The 19479-nt window shown below is 43.6% G+C and overlaps 1 protein-coding gene across 4 annotated transcripts in view; it reads right to left on the bottom strand.

Annotated features, from left to right (window-relative positions):
• The window catches only part of LGR6 (leucine rich repeat containing G protein-coupled receptor 6), a 154462-nt gene that overhangs the window by 96884 nt on the left and 38099 nt on the right, over positions 1 to 19479 (bottom strand). For all 4 annotated transcript variants that reach the window (XM_056844187.1, XM_056844189.1, XM_056844190.1 and 1 more), the window contains exon 2: positions 2283 to 2354. In XM_056844187.1, the coding sequence (XP_056700165.1) occupies positions 2283 to 2354 (72 nt within the window). The remainder of the gene's footprint in view (positions 1 to 2282; positions 2355 to 19479) is intronic.

Raw genomic sequence — 19479 nt, 5'->3', positions numbered from 1 at the left:
AGGTTTTATCCTACGGCCAGATTGAAGGGAGAGGAATGCTTAAAAACAACCTCTGTAGGCTGCCATCCATCAAGAGTGCAAATTTAATGGCAGCTCTGTGATCGTTTGGCGGGGGTGGGGGGAGGAATGTGCCTACATGGAGATTGCAGTTGGGGCCGTGGCATCCATTTTGAGTAAATAATTTGACTTTTGTACATGCTGTGCAAATGTGGCAATTCTCAAAATTGCATTCTGACACCAGAATCACACAAAAATAGTGGAGGAAACAATTTAAAAAAGGAACCCAGTGAGACAGCAGCCAATCACAGCACACCATCATTAGAGCGCATGAGCAAAAAAAAAAGGAGGGAAGGAGGGGGTCTTGCAACATCACAAGGAGTGTCTTGCACCATCACAAACGATGCCACACTACTTGGGGGGGGGGGAATAATATATCTTTTTTTTTCCAGGAAAGTGCAGACAGGGTAAAAATGTTCTCGGGTGGATCAAAACCAACAGCGAAAGAGGCGACATGCAGACAGAAATTTTGAATGCGCTGCCAAACCTCACAGATCGACCATGAGGATATTTTGCTGTAAGTGAATGGTGCACAAACAGCCAAACACCTGTTTGCTGTGACATCTGAATGCAGTTTGTGAAAATCAAGCTCTTTCCTCAGCAAGTGCATCCATTGTGACTGAGTTCTGTTTAGAGTGTGATTATGTGGGTGTTGTCGGCACACAGAGGGTACTTTTCCCTTATCCCCCTCCCCACATTATTTCCCCTTTCCCTCCTCCTGACATCCCCCATATACTCTACCCTTTCTCTACCTCATTCTCTCCTTCTCAGTCATTCACTAACCTACCTTTTATCTGCCTCCCATCTTCAGCTGTATTTATTATTCACTTCATTTATACTTCACCTCTCTCCACAGTGGGGACCAAAGCATCTTACACTATTCTCCTCTCCACCTTTTGATCCTCACAACAACCCTGTGAGGTAAGTTAGGCTGAAAGTATGTGACTGGCCCAAAATCACCAAGTGAGCTTCCACTGCAAGACGGGATTTGAACCAGCGTTTCCCAGACCCTGCTCTGAAGCTCTAACCCCTATAATACACTGGCTTTCATTGGTTGTCTGCTATTAAACAGCAGAAAGCAGCCAGGCCTAGTCACACAGTGGTTGTTGCCTGGCCTATAGTGCCAACCTCCATGTGGAGCCTGGAGATCTCTTCAAATTACAACTGATGTCCAGATGACAGAGATCTGTCATTCTGGAGAAAATGACTGCTTGGAGGGTGGACTCTATGGCATTATATCCTGCTGAGCTCCATTCCCTCCCCAAACCCTGCCCTCCTCAGACTCCACCACAAAATCTCCAGGAATTTCCCAACCTGGAGCTGGCAACCCTAGTCTTGCCTGGCCCCAATGAGTCCTCCTTCAAAGGCCAAAATAGGCCTGGAAAGGACCCTGTCCTCTTCCCCTGCCTTTTTACTCACAGAAACCCAGCCTGGAAAGCTGTGGTTGCCTAGCAACAGTCACTGAGGGCTTCCGTTTCTTAAAGCTACCGGCACTACGCTAATCATTTGGGGTTTTTTAAAAAACCACCAATGTATTATTTTTAGATTTTGTTTTTTTCTGCAAAACTGTGGCGTTTTTCAGGTTTGTAGAAAGATCTGCATAAGAACATAAGAAAAGCCATGCTGGATCATACCAAGGTCCATCAAATCCAGCAGTCTGTTCACACACTGGCCAACCAGGTGCCTCTAGGAAGCCCACAAACAAGACAACTGCAGCAGCATTATTCTGCCTGAGTTCCACAGCACCTACCTTGCCCGTTCACAGCTCCAGTCACCAGATTTAAGTATCCTCAGATTTGGCCGATGTGGCTATTAGTATATAGATAAATACCAGCAAGACTATCCATTCCCTTGCAATTATCACCTACCATTTCATGGAGGTTTTGTTTTGTTTTTAAATTTCGATCTCTGTTTGGCTGTTTTTTAAAATGATAAATTGTTATCCCCTGCAACACACCTACCCTAGCTATCTCCCTTACAGCATGTCTAGCCCATTCACTTCCATTATGTTTGATGGAATGTAGCACAACTGGTTTTTATCAGCCAACACAGAGGGCTCAAGGGAAAGGGTCCAGAAAGACCTGAACATTTGAACGCAGTTTAAGCAGAACACTTAAATTTGTCTAACTCTAGCTGCTAGCGTTGCACATACTGTCTTGTCCCAAACTTTGGGGGAGGGGGGAATAATTCAACCCAGAATATACTACATACTAAATTATACTTACAATTCCTCTAGAAAGCGCAAGTGATGGAAGTCACCAGGAAGCACCTCGCTGATGTTATTCATGCTCAAATCCCTGAGAGACAAAAAGAACAGAAACCGTATCACTTGCAACATAGGTCCTACTCTAATTAAACATAGACTATGTAAGGAGGATGAACTATATTAGATTAAAGCTTAACAGGTTAGACCCCATGCTGAAGGCTTCTTGCACTGGAGGAAATCACTACCATTAGCCAGACAGGTCTGTGGATTCTGACTCAGCAGTTTCAGTCTGGCCTTCAAAAATGATTTTAAAAACCACTGGTATATCTCAAAGAAACCCACACACAAAGAAGTGTCCCTCCACCTCCCTCCCCACCCCCAAGCACTGGCACAGTTTAGGACGCTAATTAAATCTGCAACCAATCCTATTGCTCCCATAGGGGAGAACCACAGCTCCCCTCCGGTTACTTTAAATTCAGAGGATAGGTCATGCTCTCGCCTATGCTGGGAACACTGAAGAGCACAAAGCCTTCACCCAAACAGCCAACAGACAGAACGGATGTGTTGTTGCATTTGCCTTACACCACTCTGCCTAGGACACAGGCGCTAAAGGCAAGACCCTACTCCCCCAATATGAGCTGCAAGGACAATTCATTACACACAGATAATCAAGAAAATAAGAGTCCCACAACTATTGCCCCCATCCCCTAGTACCTTTTGTGTTGTGTACCATCCCCTCTGTGCTGTGTCCCAATAACCCTGACCTTCCACAACTGTGGCTAACAGGACAGAAGTACAGAGTTGAAAGGGAGACTGGCATATCTGGACACCCCAGTACCAAGCTATCAGCACAATCTAGTGTTGGGGTGACCCTTTCTCCCCTGTGGGGGGATTACAAGAAGCACAACTGCAGTCTGCATCTCCCCACAAGGGATGGGTAAGGGTGGGCTCCAGGCTGATGCTACATCCCCCAATTGGGGAGAGGGTGCAGTTCTTAACCGAGCACCACATGCAGTCACTTGCTCTTGCGTGACAGTCCAGAACAGTTCTTACTCTTGTGTCTCCTTAGTCTCTATGCAGGCAGCCATCCCAAAGAAAGAGAGGCCCAGAAGAATGCCGTTCTCAGTATGATACCAAGTACCTGCTGAGCTTATGGTATGGCCGACAGTAGCAGCTATGAGAGGTCAGGAGGCCATTGCCACTTTATCAGGCAGCAGTTGGCTGCGATAGTATGTGTCATGGGGACATCATTGGCGTGTTACTCCATAACTGGTGAGTGCCATCATCATCACTATGCCAACTGTGGATGTTTTCTGTCAGTTATCTTCCCAATGTGGAACAGACACAGGATGCCGATTGGTGCTGTGCCAGTACCATGTTGGCATGGGTGCACCATATCTTTGATTGTTTACCATATTGCAGATTGGTGCTAATATGTCTCAATAAATCACTGAGATGATGTCAACAGTTCTTGATCTGTTGCCCTGCAGCCACATATTCTGTACTTTGCTTATACATTTGATGTGGCTTAGCTACTAGTATTATTGTTAGTATGGGTGCACCACTGCCATTGGGGTCTTAGGATGGAGCTGTTCCAGACCTTAATTCACTTCCTCTACATTTTGTAAACTTGCAAGAGAACTCCTCATTTCTGTATGCCGTAAGAATTCCAAACCTGTATACACTGGAAAAATAAGACAAAATTTCCTGGAAACTTTTGATTCAGGCTTCATAACTCATCTGTCCCTCAAGGGGTTCCTTAAGTCAAAAAGCTTTGATGTCCCTCACCTCTCATAAATAGGATCTTGTTTCATTTGCTTTTAGTTAGAATTCTTTTTTGCCTAAAAGGCAAAATGATGCTATGTTCTTATATTCCCCAATACTATATAAAGTCCGCAGAAAGTTTTCTGCCTCATCTGTGTATTTATTAAATCTTAGGATACCAAGCGCCTCAAGGTAGCTTCTAATGTACACTTGCCACATTAGAGGCTGCATCTCTGTGTGCTTTGTGCCACCGCTTCTGATTAATTCTAGTATCACGAGATCATTTTGACATCTAACACTTAAAAACCACATTTGAACCTCATTTGAACAATGTGTAGGTAAAAGATGATGCGACTGCATGATTCATGATCAAATCTTCCATGGATTTTTTTTAAGTGTTAAGTGCAGCTGGGGAGGGCGGGATTCGGTTTGGGATTGGGTGTGGAGGAGAAAGGGTTAACTCTCCTCATCTTCCACCACTTTCCTGATGCAAATTGTTTTTCCCCAGATGCCTGGTTGCCCAACAGGGTAAATATATAAGTACCCATTTGGTACTTGTCTGCTTCCATGTGTGATTGACAACAGTTTCGGGAGGACTATTTATTAGGAAAATGGCGTGTGGAGAAACAGCTAACTCCTTTCTCCCATCCAACCTCCCATTGTTGTTGAGAGGTCTTCTCCTATCACATATACTTTGGCCCCCCAGTAGTAGTTTTATTGTTACGATCATAGACCAGCACATATATAAAACGGAATCTTAAGCCGACGCTCATATGAAATACAATCAACAATGCACATTTAAAAAATTACATAAACCATCATAAAATTAAAAATTGTGTACATCCATAGCCAAACATGTATCTAGTTAAATATAAAAAACCTGTGCAGCAAACCTGCTATAAATAAATTATGTAAATGTAAACCATCACTTCGGCACATGGTTTTACTATGTATTAAAAGTTATTAGCCGTCCTTCTTTCTTACTATGTAATTTCTTTCCTTGATGGCCAGGTGACAGAATTTTGCTACAGCGTGAGACACACGAGCCACCTTATCTTCCAGTAGGTATCTAATTTTATCTAGCTCTGTTAACCTCGAGTAATAACTTGATTGCTCAAGACGGGCTAACAGTGGGGAAATGATATTAGTTCTAACATCAGTGTAAAATTCACGCTTCAAAATTGTATGTGACATTGTTTCAACCATGTTGGCTGAACATGGGCAACGCCGTTGCTCCAGAGGTATATGTCGGAACCTTCCTTCCAATACTTTGGCCCCCCCAGATAGAAAGCAAAAGAACAATTCTAGCCAACATACACTCTAGCCAACATAGGACTTACTTTTGTACTACAGGTCAATTGTGGTACAGGTCAAGTGTGGTAAAATGCATTAAGACTAACAAACCACTGAAAGAGAAACCTATGAACATGAAATTCTGTTGGGTCACTAAACAAAGGAAAGTTTCAGAGGGTGGCTGTGTTGGTCTGCAGTGGAACAGCTAGATACGAGTCCAGTGGCACCTTTGAGACCAGCAAGATTTTCAGGGTATTAGCTTTGAGAGTCAAGCTCGTATCTGACTAAAGGATCTTTGACTCTCGAAAGCTTATACCCTGAAAATCTGGATAAAGGAAAGATGGTTCTTCTGCCCCTGCCCCCAGGAACTAGGACAAAGGGACCTGGGTTCCAGGGATGGAATCTTCCTAACATCCCCTAACCTATGGGGCAAACTGTATTTACCAACCCTCTTTCATTCCAGTCCTCTGAAGACACAACTTTGTAAATAGTATGTATTTTACATAAAGGGGGGGGGAGGAAAAACTGAGGCAAGGGCTAGGGATACATAGGGATAAATATGTGGCAAAATAAAACTTTTGGCCCGTACTAGGCCTGATTGAGGCTGGGGAGAATGGAGGTCCCTTCTTTACCCCAAGTTCCAGATTCAAGACTGCAGGGTTGTTGTTTTTGCTGTCAAGTGTTCATGGGCTAAAGCAGCAAAGGAGCTTCCCTCTGCCTCACAGCCAGGAAGTTTATTGGATACTCTTTTCTTAAAGGGCCAATCATTTCTTCCTCAGAATTCTCAGTGGCCAACTTGTGTAGAAAAACTCTTTATGTGAGCAATGTACTCATTTATTTATGTGATTTAAAACATTTGTACACTGTCTTACTACCCAGCTTAGGGTCCCCAAGGCAACAAACAATCAAAACATTAAAACAGTGTTTAAAATACAGATAAATATATATAAAACATTTAAAACCATTAAATAAAACATATAAACACATCAACACAGACACACACAAACAGGGAGGAGGGCCAATGAGAGCGAGGGAATGCCAAACAAAACGCAAAAAAAAGTTTTCACACGCTGGCAGAAAAATAGTGACATAATGTTGCAGTAATGCACAGAATAGGGTAGCCAACCTCCAGGTATTGGCTGAAGAACTCCCACTATTTCAACTGATCTCCAGGCAACAGAGATCAGTTCACCTAGAGAAAACGGCCACTTTGGAAAGTGGACTCTGTGGCACCATACTCCGTTGACATCCTTCCCCTCCCCAAACCCCACCCTCTTCAGGCTCCACCCCCAAATCTCCAGGTATTTCCCAACCTGGAGCTGGCAACCATAGCACAGAAGGATATGCAGAAGCAATGACTTCACTCCACAGCAACAAAATGAGGCCTGGTTAGGTGATATGTAGCAAGAATACTGGCCACCAGAGATGATCTTTGCTAACGTTAATCTGTGTTGTGTAGTGTAAAAGAGTTTTTTAAATTTCCCAAAGCTCCAGAGGCTCCATATCCCATAAATCATTGCTCATTTTATACATAAAGTTGAACAATAGTCCTTTGAAAGTGACACAGATGGCTAGATAGTCTGTTCTTTCAGACAGTTTGGAAGCAGAACTCAATGATGGAAGGCACCAAAGGTTTAATTCCCCGGAAGCCTACTGCAAATGTTCTGTCACAGGCTTAAAAAGGTCATATGGAATCATCACAGAATTCTTGAGGTGGATTCCTGAGGTGTCAAGCTTATACTAAATGCATGTGATTACCTTTCTAAATACACAAATATATCACATGAAAAGACAACCTTCCCCATGATTAAAGTATTGTCAGGACCAAGCCTCAGTCAATAAGTAGGGGTGGAACAACAGCAAACCCAATAGAGAATCATCCATGGCTAATTGTATTGCAGGACTTAAACACATATCTAAGAAATTAGGAAAATTCTGTACATGGTAAGCTCACTACTTGCAAGGTGAAGTCCATTCACTATAGGACTTTCTCTGCAAGCCTGTATACAGCTCCTCAGTCCAGTTGATGCCTCATCAACTTCGTTGGCCTTTGTTAACTCTACTCCCCTCCAGAGGTAAAGGTAAAAGATGTCTACTTCATTCAGGCTAACTCTTGGCAAACAGACTGGTGTGGGTTTTTTTAAGTAATAAAAAACGAAAGGAGATGCTTTCTAACATTGCAAATAAATATTCCCAGGGAGGGGAGTTATAAGAATGGAAAAAGAAAGGATGCACCTGAGCAGGTGTGGATTACACAATATTTGCTAATCCTTTAATCCCATGAGTGTGCCTCATGATTTGTTTGGAACAGCCAGAGATCACAGGCACAGACCCCCCTTGGATGAGTCTACAGTTCCTCCTCCCTCTTCTCTCCTGCACAGTATTCTATACTTTACCTTACACTGTATGCTAGCTGCCCTTCCACTAGGGATGCCAGTCACCATGTGAGACCTGGGGATCCCCCGGTATTACACTGCCATCAAGTCCACCTTCCAAAGTAGCCATTTTTTCCAATGGAACTGAACTCTGTAGTCTGGAATGCACTGCAATCCCAGGGGTTCCCCAGGTCCCACCTGGAGGCTGGCATCCCTAGCTCCACCTCCCATGGCAGCCATTTGGTGGTTGGCCCTATGGTGGATTCCAAATGCCCCACGGTGCAGTCAGTTACCACAGAGGAATGGTCTATTGTGTGCGAGGTGAGGGTTCCCATCCTACCTCCTCTCTCTCTGGTGATGGCTGCCAACTTGGAAGGCTTTAAGAGGGGAGTGGACATGTTCATGGAGGAAAGGGGTATTCATGGCTACTAGTTAAAATGGATACTAGTCATGATGCATACCTATTATCTCCAGGATAAAAGGAGCATGCCTATTATCTTAGGTGATGTGGACAGTGGCGGACCTACATTTTTGGGGTCCTGAAGCTTGACCTGTTATGGGGGCCCCTTTGCAACCAGCAATAATAGGGCAACAGCCAACAAGGCCCTGGCCCCAGCCTGATGGAATATTCTTCCAAGTAACATCAGGGCCCTATGGGACCTTCAGAAGTTCTGCAGGGCCTGTAAAACAGCGCTTTTCCACCAGGCCTACAATGGAGGGCAACCACAGGTTGTCATCGTTACTGGCCTCCCTCTCCTCTCCCTCGGGGCTTCTGATATGAGGATTTGGCTGCTGGGCCGGACCTCCAATGGCCCTGTAATTATATGAGTACCATCTTGTTAACTGTATTGAATGGTTTTATGAATTTTATTTATTACTTATGAATTTTAGATACATATGATTTTATTATGATTGTTGTTGCCTGCTGTCAGGTAAGAGAGAGGAATAGGGGTCTTCAGTAACTGCCACCACTCTGGTGTGAGCCTAACTCAAGAAGGCCCAGAGCACCCTGGCTGCCCCTGGCTGGTTCTTCTCCCAACAGGGTATACTTTCTAGGTGACCAAATGAGGCCTGAGGACCCAGGGCAGAGTAACAAACAGTTTATTAAAAAGGTCTAATAAGAATGATAACTCAAGCCACAACAGGATGACAAAACCAGTAAAGGCAGGCAATCAAACAAATAAAACCCCTAACACATCTATCTTTACTGTCCCTAGCCGTCTCCTGGCACTAGGCCTCAAGCTAACTCACCCCTTGGATGAGGGATCCCTCCATCTGCAGCAGCCTCTCCCCAGCCCTGCTCCCTAGGAGTAAACCCCCTCCCTTTTCAGACAAGGTATTTTATTCCTTCTCCCCAGGCACCACTCCCTTACCCCTGATTGGCCCTAGCCTTCCCTCCAAATCCTCTTCCACCAATCACAAGGCCTGGAGGGTACCTGGGAGATGTAGGCCTGGTAACTACTTTAATATAGGCCTCCCTAGAGCCTGTAGGCTGCACTTGAGGCCTAGGATCATGACACCCACCCTGAGCCCAGCTTTGACCAGGAATGAGGGTGGGCTACAAATTTAACTAATAAATAATAATAATAGGGAGGGGTCATCAGAGGGGGCACATTAGGATAAAGAGGTGAAAATCTGATCTTTTGGTGTTAAAATGCACAAGCGAGACGAATGCAGCCTGAATTGTGAATTCAGATGTCTTTTTATGGATCTGATTGGCTCTAGCCGAAGGGCTGAGCTATAGAATTATTAAGCCGTGCACCAATGAAGGATCTGAGGATCCAGCTGCCAAAATGTAGACTATGAATAGATTCTGGTGAGCTCAGTGAGCCCTTATAGCGGGGAAATTTTGAAATTTGACTAATTACAGGGACATTTTGAGGCCATGTGAAATGAGTATTAGAGCATATTCTAAAATCAGTATTAAGTACTTCAACCCATTGGCTTATGATTCTATCACTAAAAAACTCCATCGATTTTGTAGAGAAATTCACTCTTTAAAAAAAAGTTGTTTCGGGGGATTCATCAGTTTCACAGTAAATCCGCCTCTGGCTGTGGAACACAGGCAGGATGGTGCTACTGCCATTGTCTTGTTTGTGGCTTCCTAGAGGCACCTGGTTGGCCACTGTGTGAACAGACTGCTGGACATGATGGGCCTTGGTCTGATCCAGCAGGGCCTTTCTTATGTTTATATTCTGTTTTGCTACTTGTTGCTGGCCAAAAGGTGAACATTACCTTTTCCCTAATTTTTCCTACGGTGGAATTCAAACTCCCTCACTCCATTTGGCTACATGGTTACTTTTCCTCAGTGAATTTTTGGGGGCGGGCAGGAATGCTTTTGTGAACATTCTGTTTTGTGTTCCCGTTACTGCCTTAGACCCCGTTGCCTTGCAAAATGATGCTTCTCAGGGCATTCTTCCGGTTCCCTTCCCAGGGATCTGAGCCATTACTCGGAAGATTCTGTGACCTTTCCGTGGGGATTTCCTCTCCCAACCAGCTGAGGCTGGTTGATATGGCTGGAATGGCCATGCTTCCTTCTCTTTGACTGTCAAAAGGGGACATGGTTGCAGGATGGGATTTGATCCCCACCACCTACACGGCTCCTAATACACACACTGCAGTCCTCCCTATAGCAGAGGGAGTTATTTCTTCTATTCCTGTTCTTATTTTGTACTTCAGCTGGATATGGACAGAGTGATGTTAAGGAGGTGTGCTTCCTTGACAACTCCCATACATGGCTGACATAGGGGTGTCATCAACACACCACTTTGTGATTGGTTGGTGTAGGCAACATTGCTAGGAACCCTAGTAGAGTTGTTATGCTCTCAGCTCCTTGGAAGTGGATCTTGTTTGCCATTTCTTTTCTTTGCTGGGAGAGAACAGGAGAATAGCTACCTATGCTGACCCAGTGCTGGCCACGCAGCAGTGTCTGGGGTTTAGAATTTAGCAGCCCCCAAGGCAAAGTTACAATTCCATAGTTTTCCCCACAAGTTTAGATCTTCATCTGAATATGAGTTCAAACAAAACTAAGCTGCAGCAGCGAACCAGTTCTTCCTGTCTGATGGTAGGATTATATATAGTAAATTATGTGATTCAAACATTTCCCAGAAATGCAGAGGAAGTATCTTTGCCTTTTCTAGATGTACACATGCACATGAGAAAGGGAGATGTCTGAAGACCAGTGTCGCCTATTGGCTAATTAAAACGCATTATGAAGCACTCTTTTGTTTACACAAGATTTTGGTGGGAGTTGTTTAGGATTCTTTTCCTACTTGCTGAACTTTTGATGAAGCTCTGGTAGTGCTTTGTCTCTGTGTGTGCATGTTACTTTATGATTATGTTTTTAGATTTTTTTGGTAGAATTGTATTTTTGTTAGCTGCCTCGAGAATTGTAGCATTAAATGGCAATGTAGAACTATTTTTAAAAAATATCTCCAAAGATTTCTACTCTAAATGAGGTTCAAATTGCTTAGGATCTAGACATGGCTTTTACTTTACTTTAATGATACTGCTCATTTCGCCTACAGGACTAGAGCAATGTCACACTAGATACAGCAACAAATAATAATTTAAATAACCAACCAGGTATCATGTTTGAAGACCTTTGAATTTAAGTGTATGAGCAAAAAAGTCGGCTACAGCCAATGTTACCTAGATACAGCTTTTACGGATCCATCTCCCCCCACCTCTGGAATAATAAATCAATTCAATAATAAATCAATTCAATAATAAATCAATAATAAATCAATTCAATGCAAGAGGAACTGTGAATGGCAGAAGCATTAAGATCAAGCCGCTCTTGTTCATATTCAGTTGATAAACTTCCCTGTGCTTTGAAATGCATCAGGATGCTGTTTCTCGATGGTGCTAGTGACTTAACTGTTCAACGAGTTCTAAATTCTGAATTAAATTCAGATGTTACATGATTTTAATCCATAACTAGGCACTCATTTTACTGCAAGAATTGTTAATCAAACGTTTACCCTGTTTCCCTGCTGCCTAATTTCCATGTCAGATGCAATTGTTGGACATGATATCTCTTTAGGTTTTCTTTGCTTGTTAATAAAGGTATAACTCTGGCCTCTAAAGAAACAGTCCATAGAAATAGTGGTTTTCTCCCTCCATTTTTTCAAGGAAGAATTCTTCCTCTTTCTCTAGTGTAGTCCTCTTCATCTTTGTATAAAGCATGCATCATCTACATTTCAAGAAGCAAGCTCTTGCAAAATGGTGGAGTCTTTTATACTTATCTCAGTGCTGGGCATTACATAGGTTTGTGATTGCCTTCACACCTTTAACAATTTCTTATATTGTCTTCTGTCATCAGGGTTACTTTATGTCTGTTAATCCTCTGGTCCTGTCCTGTCCACTTCTGCTTGGCCTGGAGTTTCCTCCAGTTTTTGCAGCCTATGATGCAGTAGTTCAGAAGTTTCAAGCTTGGCAGAGTCTGAGAGTCTTTTCAGAAGTTGTGTTCAAGACCTTCCAGTAATACATTGTTGAGCATGGTGTCTCTGATATCCTTATCACAGACTCTACCAGCTTTCCTTAGTTCCAAGGCTGACTCTACAATGTGAGACCAGCCACAAATTCCTGTATAATCTCACTATCATCTGTGGATCTTCTTGCTCTGTAATTCCACCGGAGCCACCATGTAGAGTTGATGGTTTGCTTATATTTCTGCACTGGTGGATACCTTTATCCATTCAGATCTCAATGTTTCCTTTCATTCAGATCTTCATTCTGTAGCACCCGACTTCTGTATCATGTGTTTAGAAATAAATTATGCCCATTGCAGGAAAATCCAACAAGATAACACAAAAGCTAAGAGAGGTAAGAGTAACATGTAAACCAGTCCTGTTCACTCCCACTGGCCTCCTCCCATCCCTTTACATAAGTCTCAGCTCCCTACTAAATACCAAGCAAATATGTTGTGGTGATGTGTCTCTGAACTGTTTTAAAATTATATCAGTACAGAGATACCAGAAAGCATCTCTAGCAGCTGCAGGCATGTCATGTCTGGAATCCAATGCATTCCCACCCCCCACTTAAAGAGATATCCAGAGCCAATCATATAGCCCTTTGTTTGTAAATAGCCCACTTTGTTGTTTCCAGTCTGGGTTCAAAATGTGCTGCTGGCAAATCAGTTATGTGATGGATTCATAATTTTGAACCTCACCTTAGGAATGATTTAGACTACGTTGCAAAAATTGCAGCATGTAATCACGATTAACCACTCATATACAGGAGTGCTACTGCCCTCTGCCCATGGCAGGGCTAGTCCTGTGTCTAACTACAATTGTGAAGGATGTCCGAGGAGCTGCCTTAGTCCGAGGGCAGCACCAACCTAGCTGTAGTAATTAGACCCCTGGGCCTCACTACCCCTTTGGCTGATAGAGAAGGGGACTCACCTCATCTTTGGCACTTTAGTTTTTCCTTCTGCTTCGTGGTAAGTCCTCTACAATAGTGAGGTCTGTCAAGGAATCCATCTTAGCATAGGAGTGTCTTTTGGGAGAGTATTGCCCAAACTACCGTCCCTCACTGGGGTCACCAGGTATTCCCCACCCCTACCCCAAGTGGTTTGAGTGGATCAGCAGGCCACCGCCTCTCAGTAGCTGTAAAGCCAGCATGGTGTAGTGGTTAAGAGTGGTGGTTTGGAGCGGTGGACTCTGACCTGAAGAACCAGGGTTGATTTCCCTCTCCTCCACAGTGGCGGAGGCTAATCTGGTGAACTGGATTTGTTTCCCCCACTCCTACACATGAAGCCAGCTGGATGACCTTGGGCTAGTCACTCTCTCTCAGCCTCACCTACCTCACAGGGTGTCTGTGGTGGGGAGGGGAAGGTAAGGTAAGTGTAAGAAGGTTTGAGTCTCCCTTAAGTGGTAGAGAAAGTGGGCATATAAAAACCAACTCTTCTTCTTCTACTTCTACTTCTCCTCCTCCTCCTCCTCCATGTACCTGGGCTGAAATGTTCTTTCATCAATGGACTTGCATTTTTTAGCTACCTCCTTATCTCTCTGGGGGTGATATAGGGTTGCCAGCTCCGGGTTGGGAAATATCTGAAGATTTGGGGGGCGGGCAGAGTTTGAGGAGGGGGCTTTTGGGGAATGCCAGAGTCCACCTTCCAAAGTGTCCATTTTCTTCAGGAGAAATGATCTCTGTCACCCAGAGATCAGTTGTAATAGCAGGAGATCCCCAGTCACCACCTGGAGGTTGGCAGCCCTAGGGTGGTGGCTCACATGTGGGTGGGCAACCATGGTGTTTGTGCATCTGTGCCAGTGATCACTTCTGGCCCCGTTTTGTTTATTCCAGCTGGGCTAGCCGTATGCTGGAGCTGCCACAGAGCTGATGGTGGTGAGAAGTCCTCGGCAGGCAGAAATTCAATTGCTGCAGATTTTCTTTTCCAGCACAGAGATGCAATAAGGGGAGAGCTGTGCCTATTGAATTTCTTCCTATCAGACAGCTGTTAAAAGGCTTACTAGAAAGGATGATGGCAACACTACTCGCTGGGCAGAAGGTGCTAGCAGCAGACTTTCGGCCAGCCACTGTTAAAGAGGCGTGGAGTGCTCACAATGGCATGCTGAAAGCCACTCCAGGATGATTCCGGTATGAGCCTGTAATCATCATGGCTGAGTGAAAACCATAATCATGAAGAGGCCCTGAGTGTTTGCACACTTTGCATACCGACTTCTCTCCAAGAGCCCTCGTTGCAAGACATAGGCAGGAAATGTCCCCCCCTCCTTATGGAGGCAGAAAACCAAGCAACTTCCCTCTATTTTGTTCTCTATTTCTAGCAGCTAGAGAGAAGCACGGGTTCCCACCCACCCCGCATGCCTCGCTGAAGCGTTACTACAGATGTAAGTGCACGAAAAGCAAATTGCCCATTCTACAAAGCTCTGACAGGGCTTTACCTCTGATCTCTTGCCAACCGCTTCCAGGTAAATTGGCAAGGAGTGGTCTGGTGTGAACAGCAACAGTCACAACACACACTGGGCAGGATACTACAGAAACAGCAGCTATTTCCATCAAGTTCCGTGCCATTCCTGCACAAGATTTTCAGTATAACACAAAGTATGGAGGGGAAAGGTGTTGATATGGCTGCATGGCTGTGATTCAAAATGTCAAAAACGATTGATTCAGAGGCGGTTATGAGTAGGGTTGCCAACCTCCAGGTAATAGCTGGTGATCTCCCGCTATTACAACTGATTTCCAGCTGATAGAGATCAGTTCCCCAGGAGAAAATGTCCAATTGGACATTTGGCAATTGGACTCTATGGCATTGAAGTCCCTCCCCTCCCAAACCCCACCTTCCTCAGGCTCCGCCCCAAAAATGTCCAGGTATTTCCCAACCCGGTGCTGGAAACCCTAGTTATGAGGAGGTTCAACAGGCCTCCCTTATGACCTCTGTGAGCCAAATGATCATACTAAAATATGCCCCCAGAATCTTCGGCAATGTCCCAATGGTACCGTGGAGAAATTCAGCTATCATAGAACAGATTGTCTGAAGGTATAACATCTGAATCTGACTGCTAAAAGGCACACCCTGGACTTGTTCACTTTCTGCTCCAGCTTCTAGCAAAAGAAAAGTATCTTGGCTTAGAAAGAATGCAAAAAAATAAAATAAATCAGTCATAGTGTAGTAAGTTGTCATGTGTGTATTGCATTTATTTTCTGGGAGAGGTAGGTCAGTTGCTTCAAGTTATTTCTACTTCCTTCCCTGTCATCCTGGGCAAAATTTCTCTGTGGGTGTTCTCAATGTACTTTGTACGGTTTATCCCAGTTTATACTGGTTGATCAAGATGCTGAGATGAAGGCCATTTCTGCATTAATCACAATAGATTTTCCTCATGGTCAATTTGTGAGGCTTGGAAGCGCATTCCATTTTTTTGTTTGCATGTCTCTATTGCTGTTGTATTCTGCTTTCCTGAGAACATTTTACCCTGTCCGCACTCTCTTAAAAAGTACATTTTTTTTCTTCCTGGGGAGCATGGCGTCATTCATGACATTGGGGATGTGCTGGATGCTCTCCCCATTCGCAGGCACTCTAGTGATGGATCACTGTGATTAAATTAAAGCCACGCCTCCCTTCACAGTCTGTTAACAATAAACTTTTTCTGGCTATGTTTCCCACTAAAACTAATAAAACTAATAATCAGTGAAAAGCAGAAACAGGAAGTGCCAGGACCTCACGCAAATCGCCTTCTTTTTCCTGCAGCAATGGGGACAGTCTAGCAAACCGTTTCAATCATGAAAGCTTGTGACCCTCTGAATGGCCAACGTCTCTCCCCCTTTTCCCCAAACCTGAGAATCAACCACTTCCTGTCCATGGAAAACGCGCATGCGGGGGGAGACCCTTCCAAACAAAACTGTCTCTGGAGCACCACAAATCCTGGATCTGTCTCAAAAAAGCCCCAGGAAAATTGGAAGCTAAATACTGGGTCACTTTCACTGAGAAGGAGAAAGAAAGAAAAAAGAGGGCATTCAAATTCTGAATCTGCTCTCCCCCACTACGAATTTCTGTTTGGCATTCAGCAGCGCTCAAGGGAAATGGCAATCCATTTAGAAAGGTCTGCTAAAAAGCCAGGTGATTGTTTCAGGAGGATTATTCTAACGCTACAACGTTCCTTCGCTATTCTAAATGCTTCACATTAAAAAAAACTAATGCTGGGAAATGGGTGGTGGGAGGGGAGGGAAGATGGGCAGAACAGTGGGAGTGGAAAACAGAGGGGTGGAGGGGGAAAGGACATTTCAAATGTGTTCACACCCTCAAGGGAAGTTATCTTTGAAATGGAGAAAAAGGAAACATCGTGGTATAAGTGGTTGTAGAAAACATGGAGATTAAACTATTGCAAAACGTTCCAACACCAAAAAGAGGGAAAACAGTGCAGACATGAAAAAAATGAAACATTGCATGAAATGTTGCAAACCATTCATGTGGAAACGGCCAAAGTCAAGCACCACAAAAACCAAAATGGTCCATTAGCCAGACTTTAACCATCTAACAAAGTTCAGCCCTTGCCAAGAATGCTCCTGTCCTTTCCTCAATGAACCTATTTCCAAACTTTTCAATTGCAGTTGCACTGAGAAGATCTTAATGGACCTTAACAATGCCGCAGGGTATCCAGAGTAATTTGAAAGCTCCTGGAGAAATTCTTCTGTTTAATTTCACAGGATTTATATAAAAAAAGAGGAAAATCTGTACACTAGTATGGGTAACTGTATAGACTTCTTTTCGAAATCTGCAAAACCTACTGTAGTGTTTTTATATCATAGTGGGGTTGTGTGTGTGTTATATTGCTTTCTTAATCCTTTAAGTTTATATCAACAAAGCAACTTGCCCTGTCGATATTGCAGTTTTACAAGGGTCTAGGATTGCCACCTTTTTATGGATACAGCTCCTGTACTTTTAAGAACAGCCTGGCACACAGAAATTCAGCAGGTAAAACTTTTCTACATCACAAAAAACGTCACCTGCTGAATTCCTTTCTGTCAGGCTGCTGTATAGTAGCAGAGACCTTAAAAGGGGGACAACAACACCCTCGATAAAACTGCATTTTGCTCTGCGTATGATAAGTTCATCTAGAGTAACTCCAATCAATCAATTTCTAACTTTTTAAAATAACAAGTGTTCTGGATGTTTCCAGGAGAGACGAATTGATAGCTGGGGGACAGAGAACAACTTATGAGATAAAGTTGCACTGTTTTGATTAATTGTTCTAAAATGTTCTTTAATCATACTTTGCTCAATTTATAGTACAAGTCCCTTCCAAATTAAATTTCAGAGGGGCGGAAGTATGCACCTTAAAGGCGGAATTCTGGGGAATGCTTAAATCAAGAGGACCAACCTTTTGCATGACAAGGCTCTGAAGAGAATGCATGGGAAAAGCCATTGACTTCAAGGTGGAATTGTATTATTTATTTCCCATGAGACCAAGGATTGCTGCATACATCACATGCACCGGATGCACACTTAAACCACATCCAGTTGCATGAGACGTTACACATTTTTTCACAATATGTTACCTCCACATCTGAAAGGAAAGATTATCTCTGTGTACTTTTTCTAGGCTCCTTGGTGGCCTGCACTTTGAATGTAGTCCCTATATGACCAATAAGTGGTTAGAGACCACTTAGGCTAGTAACTGGGGTTCCTCTGCCCAAATTTCTTGCCTTCATTTATTTCCATTTCTGTCACGTCACAATGCTGCCCTCTGTTTTTTAAGGGAACTGGTGCTGATACGAATTAAGAGGCACTACCTATTGTTTGAGCTGGGTCAAAGTCATTCACTCTGATACCATCTCCAACATGGGGAACACCTTCTGTCCTTTGAGTAATATTGGATACATTCCACCAGATGTGGTTTTTCCCAATGCTTCACCACAATAGTGGGGAAAACAAACATGGAAACTTTATTCTCTTCTACTCAACGACTAAAGTTAAAGTTACTACTAAACTTTTAATGGGAGGCTAGGTTTTATATATGGTATATTTTGTCTGACTGTACTAGATTTTATGAGTATTTGTAACCCTCCTGAGTGCTAAGCATGGGGGCAACTTGAAGTCTAAATGCATGACCCATACATATAAAAGCAAGCTCCATCTCCATCTCTTTGTTATGTTCTAGTCTGAACACACACACACACACACACACAGAGAGAGAGAGAGAGAGAGAGAGAGAGAGGTTTCTCTTAAATGTGTGTAAAGTGCCGTCAAGTCGCAGCCGACTTATGGTGACCCCTTTTGGGGTTTTCATGGCAAGAGACTAACAGAGGTGGTTTGCCAGTGCCTTCCTCTGCACAGCAACCCTGGTATTCCTTGGTGGTCTCCCATCCAAATACTAACCAGGGCTGACCCTGCTTAGCTCTGAGATCTGACGAGATAATGGAAAAGTACAAGGTACCAGAAAGACTGTCTACAAGCCCTTGGAAACTTACAGAGATTATCAAAAATTTTCATAAGATTATATCTAGGGTTGCCAGCTCCAGGTTAGGAAATATCTGGAGATTTTGGGGGTAGAGCCTGAGAAGGGTGGGGTTTGGGGAGGGGAGGGACTTCAATGGGGTATAATGCCATAGAGTTCCCCTTCCAAAGCAGCCATTTTCTCGAGCTGAATTGATCTCTGCCACCTGGAGATTAGTTGTAATAGCGGGAGATCTCCAGCCACCAACTGGAGGTTGGCACTCCTAATTGCATCTAATAACAGACTTAGCATTAGTGTCCATCTTAAGCAGCTGCAGCAAAATCTGAAATCTAAAAATAAAATACATTGGGAAGTTTTAAAAAGCCAAAAATGATAAAAGTAGAGCCTATAGCTTTAAGCACCGGAGTCCCTCAGTGATGAGAAATCTGCAGAGCAGTTGCCCTGAGAAGGGAAAAACATGTCATAATTTGACACCTGCTCAGAAAGCGAGATGGTGCCTGAGTCTGGCTTTTTAAAACCACTCTTCTCCCAGACACTGAACCCTCTGCCAAAATAAGTAAGAGAAGGAGCACTCTCCCAGCACCAGTACTGAAAACAGACGCACTGTATTCAAGTAGAAACAGAAAGCAATAACTCACTCAGAGGTGTGAACTAGTTTGCAAGGATCTTAACACTCCGGAGTGATTTATATTGAGAGAAAACCTTGGCAGGTACCTTTGTGCAACATGACGTGGGATTTGTGTTTCTGCTTTATAAAGCATAGTTAGCATATCCCAAAGTAATTTTAAAACCCTCTTGCTTCAAAGGTCGGTAACAATCCCCAACTGCTTTCACAGGACGAATACAAGAAGGACTGAAGGCCTCTTTA

This window comes from Euleptes europaea, chromosome 2 (assembly GCF_029931775.1).
Source record: "Euleptes europaea isolate rEulEur1 chromosome 2, rEulEur1.hap1, whole genome shotgun sequence".
In the NCBI taxonomy this organism is placed as follows: domain Eukaryota; kingdom Metazoa; phylum Chordata; class Lepidosauria; order Squamata; family Sphaerodactylidae; genus Euleptes; species Euleptes europaea.
This window is presented reverse-complemented; position numbering and strand designations above follow the sequence as displayed.